General features: G+C 39.7%; 2 protein-coding genes across 8 annotated transcripts in view; both read left to right on the top strand.

Annotated features, from left to right (window-relative positions):
- Positions 1-6,002, top strand: part of RBM25 (RNA binding motif protein 25) — a 54,707-nt gene extending 48,705 nt beyond the window's left edge. For all 3 annotated transcript variants that reach the window (XM_004426321.3, XM_087448271.1, XM_087448272.1), the window contains one exon: positions 2,156-6,002. In XM_004426321.3, the coding sequence (XP_004426378.1) occupies positions 2,156-2,248 (93 nt within the window). In that variant the 3' untranslated portion in view covers positions 2,249-6,002. The remainder of the gene's footprint in view (positions 1-2,155) is intronic.
- Positions 6,003-10,776: 4,774 nt separating this feature from the next.
- The window catches only part of PSEN1 (presenilin 1), a 73,885-nt gene continuing 69,772 nt past the window's right edge, over positions 10,777-14,889 (top strand). For 3 of the 5 annotated variants that reach the window (XM_014784378.2, XM_014784376.2, XM_087448278.1), the window contains exon 1: positions 10,777-10,897. The gene's annotated coding sequence lies outside the window, so the exon portion shown is untranslated. The remainder of the gene's footprint in view (positions 10,898-14,889) is intronic. The other 2 variants (XM_087448276.1, XM_087448277.1) reach the window with 2 other exon arrangements.

Here is a 14,889-nt window from a genome sequence, read left to right as displayed (position 1 = left end):
GCGTGCGCTCCGCTACTGGCGGCCTGGGTTTGGATCCCGGGCGCTCACTGACACACCACTTCTCCGGCCATGCTGAGGCGGCGTCCCACATAAGCAACTAGAAGGATGTGCAACTATGACATGCAACTATCTACTGGGGCTTTGGGGGAAAAAAAAGGAGGAGGATTAGCAATAGATGTTAGCTCAGGGCTGATCTTGCTCGCAAAAAAAAAAAAAAGATTTTCCTTGTGGTAGAGAGAGAGAGTTTCATAGTTAGGCCTGAGGTAAGGAATTGTTTTAAAAAAATCAGTGTTCTAGTTTTTAGCCTTGGCAGAGTTGCAGTCGCTATCAGTGAAGATGTCATGTGTCAGTGTTAATCCATTTTGATCTGTGGAAATATTTTGATATTTGGAGTATAAGCAGACTCTTTACTGCTTAATCGCTTATATTGTTTTTGATTATTTTCTGGCTCGTTGATCAGAGTGGGAGGAAACCAATTAGCTAATGTTATCAACTAGTTCTGGTAAAAGCTCATAGACCCTCTAAATGAATTTCTTGAATAAATGAGATGGAATATTTAGCTCAGGTAGTATGTTGCTCTTATTAAAATCTGACTTTTTCAAACTGTACCTTTCCTCATTTTATATGAATTGATGAACTTTGGTTGTGTTTTGTGCCTGTATTAATGTTATTTCCAATGTACAATTTCCACATTAGTGTTGCAGCATAGTTCTCTTGAACTACTGGTCAAATCTGGCTCAGAGAAGTCTGATTAAAAGTTCTTTATTTGATATCTTAAAAAATCAAAATTCTAGCTTCTCTTAGGTACTTACTCATCACTTAGGTACTAGGCACTCTTCAAAGCACTTTGTACATAATTAACTCTTAATTCCCACAGCAGAACTAGTATGATGTAGCTACTATTTCCTCCGTTACACAGATGAGAGAACTGAGGCTCATTGTGGTTAAGTAACCCAACCAAGGACACTTAGCTAGTAAGAGGTAGAAGTGGGATTTGAACCCAGATAGTCTGGTTTGAGATCCAGTTTGCTTAACTTCTAACCTAAACTGCCTCTCCCGAATCCTGGTGACATTAGGCCACATTCCATCATGGCAGTGATACTGTGGAGCTGAGTCATAGCTGTCTCCTATAGAAGGAAGCATGATACTCTATTTTGCCTCACTGCAGCCCTGGTGTCGAGGGCCAAATATGTGTGTGGGATGAGGGCAGGAGTAGTGGTGAGGACATGATGCACCTAACTCATAAGTAGATAGGAAGGTAATTTGATTTATTCATTTGCCAATGGGAAAAGACCTTTTATTTATTCAGTAGCCTTGTGTCCCTTGTGTTGATGATGGTGTTCACTTATTCTGTTTACTGTATCCTAGACACTGTAGTAAATGCTTTACATATATTCTCATTTAATATTTAATTCAGTATCACATTCATAATAAGGAGGCGGTAAGTGTTAAGACTGTAAAGTTTGGGGCCGGCCCAGTGGTGCAAGTGGTTGTGTGTGCACGCTCTGCTGCAGCAGCCTGGGGTTCGCTGGTTCGGATCCTGGGCGCGCACTGACGCACTACTTGGCAAGCCATGCTGTGGCGGCGTCCCATATAAAGTGGAGGAAGATGGGCACGGATGTTAGCCCAGGGCCAGTCTTTCTCAGCAAAAAAAGGAGGAGGATTGGCAGATGTTAGCACAGGGCTGATCCCTTACAAAAAAAAAAAAAAAAGACTGTAAAGTTGTATCGGAGGTTAGTGAGATACTCTGTATTAAGTTATGTAGTTGTACAACTAGTTCTGCCTAAATTACTATGTTTTTTATAACAAACATTTGCTTTCCTTAGGAAATAGTTTTTCAAGACATGTATAAATGTAGTATTGTAAAGTTAAAAGTAAAAGTTAGAATAAAAATTGGATCAGAAAAGTACTATGGTGTATTTAGTAAGCCATGGAATTGTGTCAAATGCCTTTTTTTTTTTTTTTTTTTTTGTAATTTACCTTTACCATGCATTACATTTCTCATACCAGACAGATTTCCTTCAAGTCATTTAATTGAAAGTAGATCCTTGTTGATAGATACAAGGCTTTTTTATACCAGTCACTATTGTTGGGAGATGCTGATGATTGCTTATCTTACGTGTGTTACTGTTTTGGTGTTTTTTTTCTTTTCTAGGTACTTGATGAAGAAGCAGAAGTTTTTATAGTCAAAATGTGGAGATTATTGATATATGAAACAGAAGCCAAGAAAATTGGTCTTGTGAAGTAAAACTCTTTTTACATTTAGAGTTCCATTTCAGATTTCTTCTTCTTTCCCATCCTTCAAAGGACTTTGAAATTTTCTTTGTCTTCAAAGACATTTGTGAGATCTGTAATTTTTTTTTTAATGTAGAAAATGTGAATTTTTTTGTCCTCTAATTTGTTGATGCTCTGTGTACTCCCTTGGTTGTAAAGACAACTGAATCCTACCTTGGTTCTGTTTATACTCACCAGGTACAAATTACTGGTATGTTTTATAAGCCGCAGCTACTGTACACAGCCTATCTGATATAATCTTGTTCTGCTGATTTGTTCCTTGTAAATATTAAAATGACTCCCCAATTCTTTTGCAGAATTGCACTTAATATTGAACTGTACTGTATAGGAACCAACATGAACGATTTTAATTGAAAGAATACCAGTCACACCTATAATCCTTCCCCACTGGATCAGAAATGGCAAGCCCTTGTGAAGGCATGGAATTTAAAATTAGAGTGCGAAAATTAGACAATCCATTCCTACTGTATCTCTGTATGAATGTGTTTGTGTGAATGTATGTATAAAAGTCTTATTCTTCCCTAATTTGCTTTGGAGGTCTCCCTTAAACATTTTCCAATTGAAGAATAGAATTGTAAAGGAAACATGGTATATTGTACCAACCCAAATGTCTGGGATAATTAGGTTATTAGTCTCCCAGAGCATGGTAATCTCTTGTGGCAACCCACAGTCTGTTGAATGGGATGGGGTTTTCCTGTTGTCAGCCTCTCTTTTAAGGGAGTATGAATTACAGTGTCCCCCCCCCACCCCCCCCGCGAAATTTCATTGTTCAAAAATGAGGCAGATTCTTAGATTCTGGAGAGCTTTAGTTAATGCATTTTTGCACTAATTGGTCCTTAGTTTAATTTTGGTGTACGCCTTTGTTTAAATAAAAAAAAAAAAACAATTTGAAAAGTGTTAAGTGAAAAAAATCCTTTTTAAAAACAAAAGATAAAATTAGGCAATTTTACAGATTAGGAAAGTTTGACAAAATACAATAAGAATTCAGCATGGCAATTTACAAAGTTTACATCTTATTTTTAAGGATAAAGTTAATCATTTAAGGCAGTTACCACTAATTTTTTGTTTTGTAAAAGGTTTATATCTTGTGTGTGTATGTGCATGCACACACCTTGTTTACCTCTGCTCATCAAAGTTTAAAAATATACTGATGGTGTTCTTAGAGACATACATGGGACTGACTTTCTTGTAGATCAGAATTTCACCAGGGAGCAAAATTGCCTAAAAATGTAAGTTTTAAACAGTTCTTAACACAAATTAGGTGCAGCTATTCCCATATCTGACTATTTATTTAAAAGAAAGATAAAGATGGGGAGGTGGGTGTTAAAAACATGTAATTGAGCTTGAGTTACTAGATTTTTTTACATCTTAAAAAGACATTTGAAAACACTGTTCTTAACATTGGACCATGGCATGGTTCCATTATGTAAATATTAAATATTAAAAATGTATATATTTGATCTTGGGGACTCATTCTTTCAGAGTCTTGTTAAATAAATGGCATCATGTTGTAATTGTGTGGTGCATACTAGAAACTTGAAAATATGGGCTGAATTTTTGATGGACTTGGTTTTTATCAAGTATTAGTAACTGAAGGTCAAAGAGGCCATTTCATTTACCTTATTTTGGATTATTCTGTACATCTATAGACAATACCCCCCTTTAGTGTTATAATTTAAATTCTGGTTTCTGAAGGGAAAATTTGAGAAATATGCTCCTTGCCATTTACAAATTCATTTACTAGTCTTTTCTCAAATTGATCCTCAGCCTAATAACTTTTTTCAAGCAGTTTATTATGCCTCTCTGTCTTCTCTTACCATATTACTACTTCTAAGGCATCATATTAGGTTGTTTTTATTTAGCCAACATTAACATGAAGTTTTATTCAGGTAGATTTAATTTCCCTTGCTTTGGTCTCTTCTGCTCTTTCACTATATTTATCTTAAAGGACCCTTATTTGAAAACCCTTGAGGGGCACATACCCTATACTGCGTAACACCTCCAGTGAGATTTGTGTCAGGACCCCAAATTCGTACATTAACATTTCTGCGACAGAACAGGAATGATCACAGTCACTGGGTTAAAGACTGCTACGTTGATAGCTTAATGTCACTTCAAGTCAAGTTTTGCCACCAAGCTTAAATTTTTGAGATTTTCAGAGTTTCTTGTTTTTCAGATTTGTGTGTAAAGAATTGGACATGTTATGAACTGGCATATTCTAGTGTCTGGGAGAATACACATAAGAAAATTTCTGCTAAATTACTTGAGCTTACTGGGTTTACCATTTGCCATAGATTATTTTCAATTTGGAAACCTTAGTTAATCCATGTTGGCCATTCAAGTTGTAAAATTATAGGAAAGTCCTGAGAACCATTCTTGTTCCGGCAGTTAGAAAACCAGTATGTTTTTTCCTCATTTGATCCTACAAATAAAATAATTTTAAATATGTAGATCTGTTTACAGGGGAAAGCTAACTTATTTGAAGTAGTTTTTCTCTAATGTACACTTGAATCACCTGGAGGATCTTGTTAATGTGCAGACTCTGATTTAGTAGGGCTAGGGTAGGGCCTGAGATTTTGCATTTCTGACCAGCTGCCAGATGATGCCAATGCTAACTAGATCTAAGAACTACACTAGCAGTTTGAGGTATCTACTCAGTACTAGTATTTTACCCTAACAAATTACACAGAAGTAGCTTAATTTTCCTTTTAAGTAGATTTTAAAGAGAAAAACATTTTGAGGCAAATAAACAGATATATATTATGTATGTTCATGACCATAAAGTAATCTTCCAAAAATGATGCCTGAGAACAACTCTAGTATTCTAGGCTTCATTCCCAGCCAGTCCCAGAACATTTTCTCCTTAGAGAACTTTATATTGTTACTTACTCTGAATCTTATCATAATGCTTCCTGATAAACTTTATGTAATGGGAGAGGGTAATGATTTTTGTGGAGAGTCCTGTTGCAGGTACTAACCGTGTCTAACAAATACTAGATATGGTGGACAAATTGAGAAATCAGTGAGCTTGAGAGTCAAATTGGACTAAACACTATTATCATTTTTTTCTCCTTTCATAGAATGAAGAAAAAAATTTAATGCAAATAAATGTAAGCAAGTATACAATGTGTATATGAGGCTTATTTACCCAGCTCTTTCTAATACGTTCTATGAATGTTTCCTCTTTCTACCCAAAAACTGCTGAAAGGTTTTATGTCAAAATGGTTACAGATTTTTCCAGGTCATATTTCAGCCTTCTGTTAACAATATGAAATTGAGAAATAGTTTTGCCCAGCAAAAAATGGTGAAATTGATTTGTGAATGCCACTGAGTATAAAAGGTATGAGAAGGAATCCCAAATAGGCAAGTAAACAGTCATTCCAGGTGTCAGGAAGAAAACTGGAGAATTCATATATATATTTCAAACCCAGGAACTATTACTATTACATTCATACTATACACCAAAGTGAGCTTATAATTTTTGATAAACTGGTAGATTTTTTGAAATGTGATTATTATGTGATATTATTGAAATATTTGTTTCCATTTGAATGCTTACATTTTCATCTCTATTTGACAGATTCTTTGCCTTTCATTTTTTTACTTGACTCGTGAAGGCCAAATTAAGAATGGCAATCTAAAATGCCCAAGAAGAAAAGATAACTTCTATAAACAAAAATAAATAAATAAAAATTCTTTTCAAGCCATGTTGTTTGAATTAAATGACACTCCAAGTCTGCCTACTCTGCCACATCACATATTAGTTGGATCGATGACTTTTAGATTTCTTGTGCACAGAGTAGTAGCTGAATTGTTAAGCAGGCAACCCTTCTGTTTTTTGCATATAACTTATATTTAGCCATTGAAGTACATGTAATATGTGCCATTCATGTTATAAGCTAGGTGGAGTGACAGACATAAATAAGATCGCTCTAGTAGCTGACAGTCTAGTAGTGAAACAATGAGAGCAATGTTAATAGACAAAGTTGTATATGAACTGTCAAACTGGGTGAGCTAACTTCAAGGTCAACAGGAAAGGGACAATAGGAAGATTCTCAGCAGAGGTAGTAATATGTAGAGGGGACCTTAGAGATCACATTGTCCACCCAATGCAACATTGCCACGATGTTCTCAACAGATGGGTATTTATAGGCCTTTATAGGGTATATGGGATTCTAATTCGTGCTCTAGATCTGTGCTGTGTTTTAAATTCGTTGAAGTTACATAAAATTTAAAACTCAGTTCTTTAATCACACTAGCCATATTTCAAGTGTTCAAAAGGCACGTGCGACTAAATTAAAATTAAAAATTAAGTTTTTTTGTTGCAATACTCACATTTCAAGTTTTCGGCCATATATAGCTAGTGGCTACCGATATTGGATGGACATTGCAGATTATAGAACATTGTGATTGCAGAAAGCTATACTGGATAGGTCTTGTCTAGATGCTGATATAGACTTACGGGCAGAGGAAAGTGTTAAAATTCCCCCACAGAAAGCATTTTAAGCAAATTTTTGTTGAAGCAAAAAGTATTGCGTGAATTTAAAAATAGTTCTAAACAACTTTTTCCTGTTTTTTATAACAAAAGAAAAAACTAGTGAACACCTTACATTGTAGAATACAGAAACTATGAATGTTCATTTTTATCAATTTAAAAATATTGGCAGGGGCCGGCCCCGTGGCTTGGCGGTTAAGTGCCCGCGCTCCGCTGCTGGCAGCCCGGGTTCGGATCCTGGGCGCGCACCGACGCACTGCTTCTCCCGCCATGCTGAGGCCGCGTCCCACATGCAGCAACTGGAAGGATGTGCAGCTGTGACATACAACCAGCTACTGGGGCTTTGGGGGAAAAAATAAATTAAAAAAAAAAAAAATTGTCAAATATATCCAGGTGAAGAGACTTAACTAATTGTTATTGTAGGTGGAAAAGCTAGATAAAGTCATTTTGTTGAGTATATTGAGGCAAGTTTTTTAAAAAGGGGGTCCAGGTTCTTGGTTAAGAAGAAAATTACATTTAATAAAATATTGACAAATATACAGAACTGAAGGCTAAAAATACGACATGAGTAAGATAAAGCCAGCCCTTGCTCTTAAGCAGGTCCCAATCTAAGGAGACCAATCCTTGAAAAGAATCAGAATGATGTGAGAGCTAATAAGAATGCGGCCAAAGACCCAGCCCTGATGACAATATTTAATCACTCTATTTCAGTTCTACCTTACTTCCATAGGAAACAGGGTAGTGACATTGTGTATAAATAAAGGCAAACTGCTTTTATGTGGGAAGTGTTAACAAATTGGGTTGCCTTGTAATCAGTGGTCTAAAGAACTGGCCTTGGTTCTCTGATAGACCAGGTCCTGACTTAATGTACTAGTGACCAGTGACTGCTCTGACCTGTATCGTCTCTCACAGCCCGCCTCCTGCAAGTAGTTCTAATAGGTCCAGCACTCTGGATTTCCTGTCTCCTTGTCTTTCACCACTTAACTATTGGGTTTTGCTACCATTTATTGTGTTTATCATTTGTTTCTCCATTCTTGCTCCCAAGTTCCAAACACTTCTGGGGAAAATATAAATGTACCACTGCAGATAGTCTGGACCCTCAGTGCTATTTTTCTCATTCTTTTGCTGAACTTCAGCTCCTTCCCACACACTGCAACTTTTACTGTTTTTCAACTTCCAGTGCTATTGTTGGTATGGAAAAAACATTCACTGAATGATTTAAAAAAAAATTGATTTTCCCCCTTACTTAGCAAATAACTCGCAAGCTTAACAAAATCTTAACTTTAAAAAAAGCCATTAGGCACATTCTCTCCAGTTCTAGCTCTCCAGTTTACGGTGACATGCATCTTAAACCTTTGCTTTCTATAATTCATAGATGCTTCATCCATCCTGTCCAGAAGACCTCCGCCACTCCACTGGCTCTGGTTTCTAACTACATTTTGCAGTTTCTTGAGCCTTGCTCAGGTATTTCCATTGTCTTCTTTCTTCTTCCGGTCCAGAATAAGTTTTAAAGAACACAAAAACTTAACCTTGAATCCTGTCTCCTCTCTCCTACACTATAGAGATTCCACAAAGAGTAGCTTATAATTACATGTGCCCTCCAGATTTCCCAAGTCTCACTCAGCATTTGTATCTCACCATTCCATTGGTGAAGGGTGATATAGCCTAAATGAGACTCTGAGGCCTTGTAAGAGGCTAAACGCTAGTTCATCTCTTAGCACTATGGACATTTGCTCTCGTCTCTTCTTCCTTAGTGTCTAGCTTATCACTTTTGCCTTGTTCCTCCAGTCTTTGTTGTTCCCAGTGTCTTTTGCCAGCTCTTCCTTGGTGAATCCTGGGTGTTCATATTCCTAAGAAGATGAAATAGAGAAAACGAGAAAAAATTATCTGTAGTCTAGATATTCAAAGTCACTGGTTGCCTTGTTATCATCTTTTTTGTTTCCTTTTTTCAGGTATGTGTTTTGACATAGTTGTATTTACACACGTGCATAAATCTTATGTCTTTATTTTTTAGTTTAACAAAATAAGAATGTTTCTGGGCCGGCCCTGTGGCTTAGGGGTTAAGTGTGCGCGCTCTGCTGCTGGCAGCCCGGGTTCAGATCCTGGGCGCGCATCGACGCCCCGCTTCTCCGGCCATGCTGGGGCCGCGTCCCACATACAGCAACTAGAAGGATGTGCACCTATGACATGCAACTATCTACTGGGGCTTTGGGGGGAAAAATAAATAAATAAAATTATTAAAAAAAAAAAGAATGTTTCTGTTACACATAATCTTTATAAACAATTTTAATGACATTCTGTGAAGTGGGTGAACCATAATTTATTGTAGGACATTTGGCTTTCCAATATTTGCTATAAATAATACTCCATGATCATCTTTTCCTAAAATTTTTGTATTGAGATTGTTTCTAAGAATAGTTTGCCAGCATTTTAAGACTTTCAATTCATATTGCCAGATTGCATTCAAAGAGATTGAACTAGTTCACAAATAAATCTGTGGGTTTTAGCCTATGCTTGTTTGACAAATGAACTGTTTTATGTGCTAGGCACTGTTCTCAGCACTTGCAATATATAAGTGAACAGACAGGCAAAACCTCCTACCCTTGTGAAGTTTAAAGAGGGAAGGGGGAGATGAGGACTTTAAAAAATATCTTTTTTGGTGGGAGGTGTCAACCTTTTTATTCCCCCAACTTTTCCTTGTTAGAAAAAACTAGTGCTACATCTGTTTTCAAATATGAAGTTGTGTGTAAAACCTATTTAAATCTGTTCATGTATGGGGGGAGGGATTGGGATTGATGCTGTAGGAATGTGAAGGTCTATCTTGGAGGAATTTAAAAGAAACAAAAAATCTCATTTGGCCAGATACCATGTATCATTGATTTCATTTTCTGTTTTCTGATTATCTGTAACTTTGAACATTTCTCCATTGTTCACCTTTGGTTTTGCATGGTAGTGTTCATTGTTTACTTTTAGTTTTCAGATGGTGTGTATGAATGTGGTATGCTACTTAAGGGGTTAGTTATTGGTACTTGTTTTTTTTTTTCCGAGGAAGATTAGCCCTGAGCTAACATCCATGCCAATCCTCCTGCTTTTTTTCTCCAAAGCCCCAGCAGATAGTTGTGTCATAGTTGCACATCCTTGTATTTGCTGTATGTGGGACGCCGCCTCAGCATGGCCGGCAAAGTGGTGCGGTCCGTGCCCAGGATCCAAACCCTGGGCCGCCAGTAGCGGAGCACGGGCACTTAACCGCTAAGCCACGAGGCCCGCCCCCCTATTGGTACTGTCTTTACTGCAGTTTGGACGAAAAGCTGGCAGATGCAGAAATCAAGCGACCATTGAGCAACTTACTGTGTACCAGATACTCTTAGGTTTTGGGATTACAAAAATAGGACACATTTCTTGCTGCTATCTAGAAGCTTACTATGTAGGAAGACTGCTTCTTAAACTTGGAGCCCAAGAATTCCAGACGAGGGTTGTTTAAAATGCAGTTTCTCAGGTTTTCCTCACCCACCAGAAGTTTTGATTCATTGGATAGGGGACAGAGGGCACAGGTATTTACAATTAAATTAGCATCCTTTTGATTGTGATGCAGCTGATTCGCATTGAGAAACACTTACAAACTAGGTACTATAGAGAAATGAAAGAACCCTTAGATTTAAGATACCATCACTTGGAGGCCGGGAGAAGCACACGCTGGGCTCAGTTTACGTAGAAACTTTGATCCTTAGCTCAAGAGCAGTCTTGGATCCCTGATAACCTCACACTCAGGCTAGCATTCCGGAGGAGTTCCTCTAGGTCCGGGAGACCCGCTGGAGTGCAGGGTTTCCCGGGCTATCTTGCGTACCACCGGAAGCTCCACCCCCTTCCTCTGGGCCCCGCCCCTCCGCCTGTGGGCCCCGCCCTGCCCGCTCCAGGTCCCGCCCCTCCCTGGTGGGCGGGTGGCCAACGACGCCAGAGCCGGAAATGACGACGCCGATGAAGCCTTTGGGGCGGGGCTTCGGCCAGGCAGCTTCAGAGGCCGGGATTTCACAACGGAAACAAAACAGCGGCTGCTCGGGAGAGGTCCTTGGCTGCGAGCGGGCGGTGGCGGCGGCGAGGAAACAGTAGGTGCGTGATGGGGAGTCCGGGGAGAGGCGAAGGAGCCTCTCACTCCGTGCCGACACGGGCGGCTGCGGGCAGGGCCGGCCCTTTGTCGCCGCCTGGGCCGTGGAGCCGGTGTCCTCGAGGTTGAGGAGCGGGGCGCGGCCGGGCGGGGACCGAGGAACCCCGTGTGGGGAACGAGGAGGGGCGGCCAGTTTCTCGGACTCCGGGCGCGGCGCGTGGTCAGGTAGGAGAGAGATTCCCGTTCGGAACCTTGGTCCGGAAGTGCTGGTTTCCCGAAGTCATCTCTAGGCGCAGGTGCCTTGGGCCGGGATTGCCGGTCTTGACTGGAGTGGAGCAGGAGAAAGAGGAAGCGCCTTGCGCGGGGTCTGGTTGAGCAACTGGTGAAACTCCGCGCCTCATGCCCTGACTGTGTCCTTGTCCAGGGGAAGCGAGTGGCACTCAGGGCTAAGTTCCTTATGTCTCACGTCCGAGGGGAAAACAGGGTCTGATGCTTTCCCTTGATCGGGACTGTCACGAGGCGTTATGTCCAGTGCTTTGCATGCTTCTTAGATATTTGCGTTTTCTTCCCTCTCAGATGTTTTTCAAATAAATATCTGCTTGTCTTGTAGGAAAGTAACTTAATAATAATTTTAAAAGCATTGCTTGCCTGTTTTGGACAAGATGAATGAAGTTTTCAAGGTTTACTATGGGAGATAAGAATAGTATGCAAATAACTATATGGCATATATAATGAGTATTTGGCAGAGCATATTGTAAAGGTCATAACATGCTGTGAAGTTAGAGGCAGGTAGAGATCACATCTGGTTAAGGGAATCTTGTTTTTTGACATCTTTTGCATTGGAAAGGTTTTCACCCTTAGAATTGAAGTGGGGAGGGCATTATAATCAGAGGGTGTACTACAGACAGGGGCCCTCTGGATCGTAAGCATCCAGTGACCCAGTCTGAACATTAAATAACTGTTAGGAAGGAGGATAAAACAGGAAAGTAGATTGGAGCTTGTTGCATTTGGCTAATTTCAGTCACCTGCAAAAGCCTATTTCTGATCTCCTTAGCTCATTTTCAGAGTTCACCTTAAGCCCCCCAGCCCCACTCTCGTTTAATAACAAGCCCTTAACAATGAAAAAAGAAGCCTATTGAGTGCATGGATTCGCCCTTCCCCCAAACAGATGATAGAAGTGGCATCTATCATCTGTTTTTCTTTTCTTTTTTTTTTTTTTTTAAGATTTTATTTATTTATTTATTTTCCCCCCAAAGCTCCAGTGGATAGTTGTATGTCATAGCTGCACATCCTTCTAGTTGCTGTATGTGGGATGCGGCCTCAGCATGGCTGGAGAAGCGGTGTGTTGGTGCGCGCCCAGGATCTGAACCCGGGCCGCCAGCATCGGAAAGCGCGCACTTAACCTCTAAGCCACAGGGCCGGCCCCTATCATCTGTTTTTCTATTCTTCTATTCCTGGTCCTTGGGTAGACAGTTCCCGCAGTTCTGGATATACTTTCCTCTGAATGTATATGATTTATTGCTGAATTTTGAGTTAATGCTGCTGCTAGTCCTAGACTGCTGCATGAATTTCCATTTGGGGAGAACTGAAGGATTGGAGTTGGTCTCTGAGTATCATCCTAGCAGGAAAGATACAACATTTGTCTGTTAACAAAGCTTGTGTGATCCTCTTCCTCTCGCTCAGATCCAGGTTCCTTCTGCTCCTGCTCTCTCACTACTGTTGTATCAGATTGCTGGGAGAGACTGACTTCTATTGGCTATGTTCTGGAAAACCTTTCAAAAGACCCCTAACACTGCCTCTCCTTCATGTGATAGATGCCAGGCAGATTTGCAAGGTGTTTTAAGTGTGACACTGTTTTGGTCAGAGCTTTGCTTTAGGCACATTAATTTGATAGTGGGGGCCAGAATGGATAAGATAAGACTTGTGCATAATTCAGGGGAGATATATTGAGAGTTTGATGTTCGGTGGTGGCAGAAGCTTAGAAAGGAGGGAAAACATGAATAGGACATGGCAGCCAATTGAGGAGCTATATAATAAAGTGGAAAGTTGACTAGGAGGCTTTAAGTTTGGAGAATGAGAGAGATGATCACAGAAATAAGGAAGTTAGGAGCAAAGTCTAGAGAGGAAGAGGAGGAAGTATCACTTTTGAAGTGCCAGCAGATGAAAATGTCCCGTGGACAGGCCTGGAGCTCTAAACATGAGAGTCACTTAAATAGACTTAGCAGTTGATGTTGGAGCAGTGGAGAAGACACATAAGTAAAGGAAGGGCGTGAGGAGGCCCAGACAGACCCTTAGGAGCACCAGTAATGAGGGAATGGAAGAAGCGTGAGGAAGTAGCTGAGGAGAATGCGTGGTGGGAGGAGAACCTCCATAGTGCAGTGTCACAGGAGCTGAGGAAGGGAGGGAAGCTTCAGGAAGGAAAAGGTTATCAGAGATATTCAATATTAGGCCTGGCATAGCAGAAAGAACTGAAGATTTAGAGCAGCACTGTCCAATAGAAACATAATGTGAGCTACAAATGTTAATTTTAATTTTCTAATAAACAATTTTTTCTAAGATAGAAATAGGTAAAATTAATTTGAATAATATATTTTATGGAACCCAGTACATCTAATATATTTTTATTTCAACATGTAATTAATATGAAAATATACTTGTCTGTCTTCCCCTCTAGATAGTAAGCTCCTTAAATAAACAGAAGCATTATCTGATTCAGTAGCATCCCCAGCACCTATTACAGTGTCTGTAGAAGAAACCATGTTTGTTGACTAAAAGGTATTAATGTTTGCTTTTCACAATCCCTTGTACAGTTCCTTAAGTTGATCTAAAACAAAAGAGAGAATGCAAGCATTGCTAAGTATAACCAATGATTTAGATGTGAGCAGTCATTTTTTCATTAAAGATTAGTTGTATTCTACCCGTTTCCACAGTGAATTTGAGACAGTGACTCGGGATAATCATGCCTTCCATGTAGAGTTATTGAAACCAAGTGTTTTCAGGGGAAACATTCTTTATAATTATACAAATATTGATAATACAGGACCATAGTCCCATATCCACAATTCTGAAATCCAAAAGCCTCTGAAAAAAACCAAAAGGCTTTTCGTAATTCATTTGATAGCAAAATCTAACCTGAATCTATTTATAGACTACTTATATGTTTCACTATATATTTATTAATGGGTTTTATTTTGTGGTTCTATCTAAGACCCTGAGGGGGCATTATAAAATGTATGGTATTTGCATCTTATTACCTTTATAAAATCGGAAAAAAGATATGAATTCTAAACACATTTAGTCCTAAGGGTTTCAGATAAGTGATTCTGGATTTGTCTTTGTGCATTTTCAGTGCATCTTCTGAGCCCACATATTTTTGGGCCCATTTCTGAGGCCATTTATTTTTTAAAAACAAGTACAATAACTCTACATAATTGACCTCCCCAGAACTCAGTGCCTTAGAGCGTTTGTTCTCACACAAGGCTCTGCTTCAAGGTGTAGGTCTGTGGATCAGCTAGGGCAATTCTGCTTTGCATGTCTTATTCTGGGGCCCAGGCTGAAGGGGCAGTGGGTACCCACGGTAAGCTCTTCTCAAGGCAACAGCAGAAGTACAACTTCTGCACAAGGCCAACTGTACAAGTACAGTTCAATTGTCTGCTTGTGCCATATCTGCTACAATCCCGCTGACCAAAGCAAGTCATGATTGTGCCCAAAGGCATGGGGTGGGTAGTAGACTGCACCCACCTTGAGGCCAAAGCAAGTCACAGAGCCAAGTCCAACATCACTGGAGAGGAGAAGTATGTTCCTTCCTTGGGGATGCTGGAGCAGGGAGTGAATATTTGCTACATAATAATCTAATCTACCACAGATGGTTCACAGAAGTGGAGTGGGATGGAAGGAGGAAAAAAATCACCAAATAGGATGTATCACTATCCTTGCTCTTTTTAGGGTCTACCACCTTCACAAAGCCTCTTGTAGGGCTGGGGAAATTATTTACTCC

The sequence above is a fragment of the Ceratotherium simum genome, chromosome 24 (genome assembly GCF_057802395.1).
Source record: "Ceratotherium simum simum isolate JZ-2026a chromosome 24, ASM5780239v1, whole genome shotgun sequence".
Taxonomy (NCBI): domain Eukaryota; kingdom Metazoa; phylum Chordata; class Mammalia; order Perissodactyla; family Rhinocerotidae; genus Ceratotherium; species Ceratotherium simum.
This window is presented reverse-complemented; position numbering and strand designations above follow the sequence as displayed.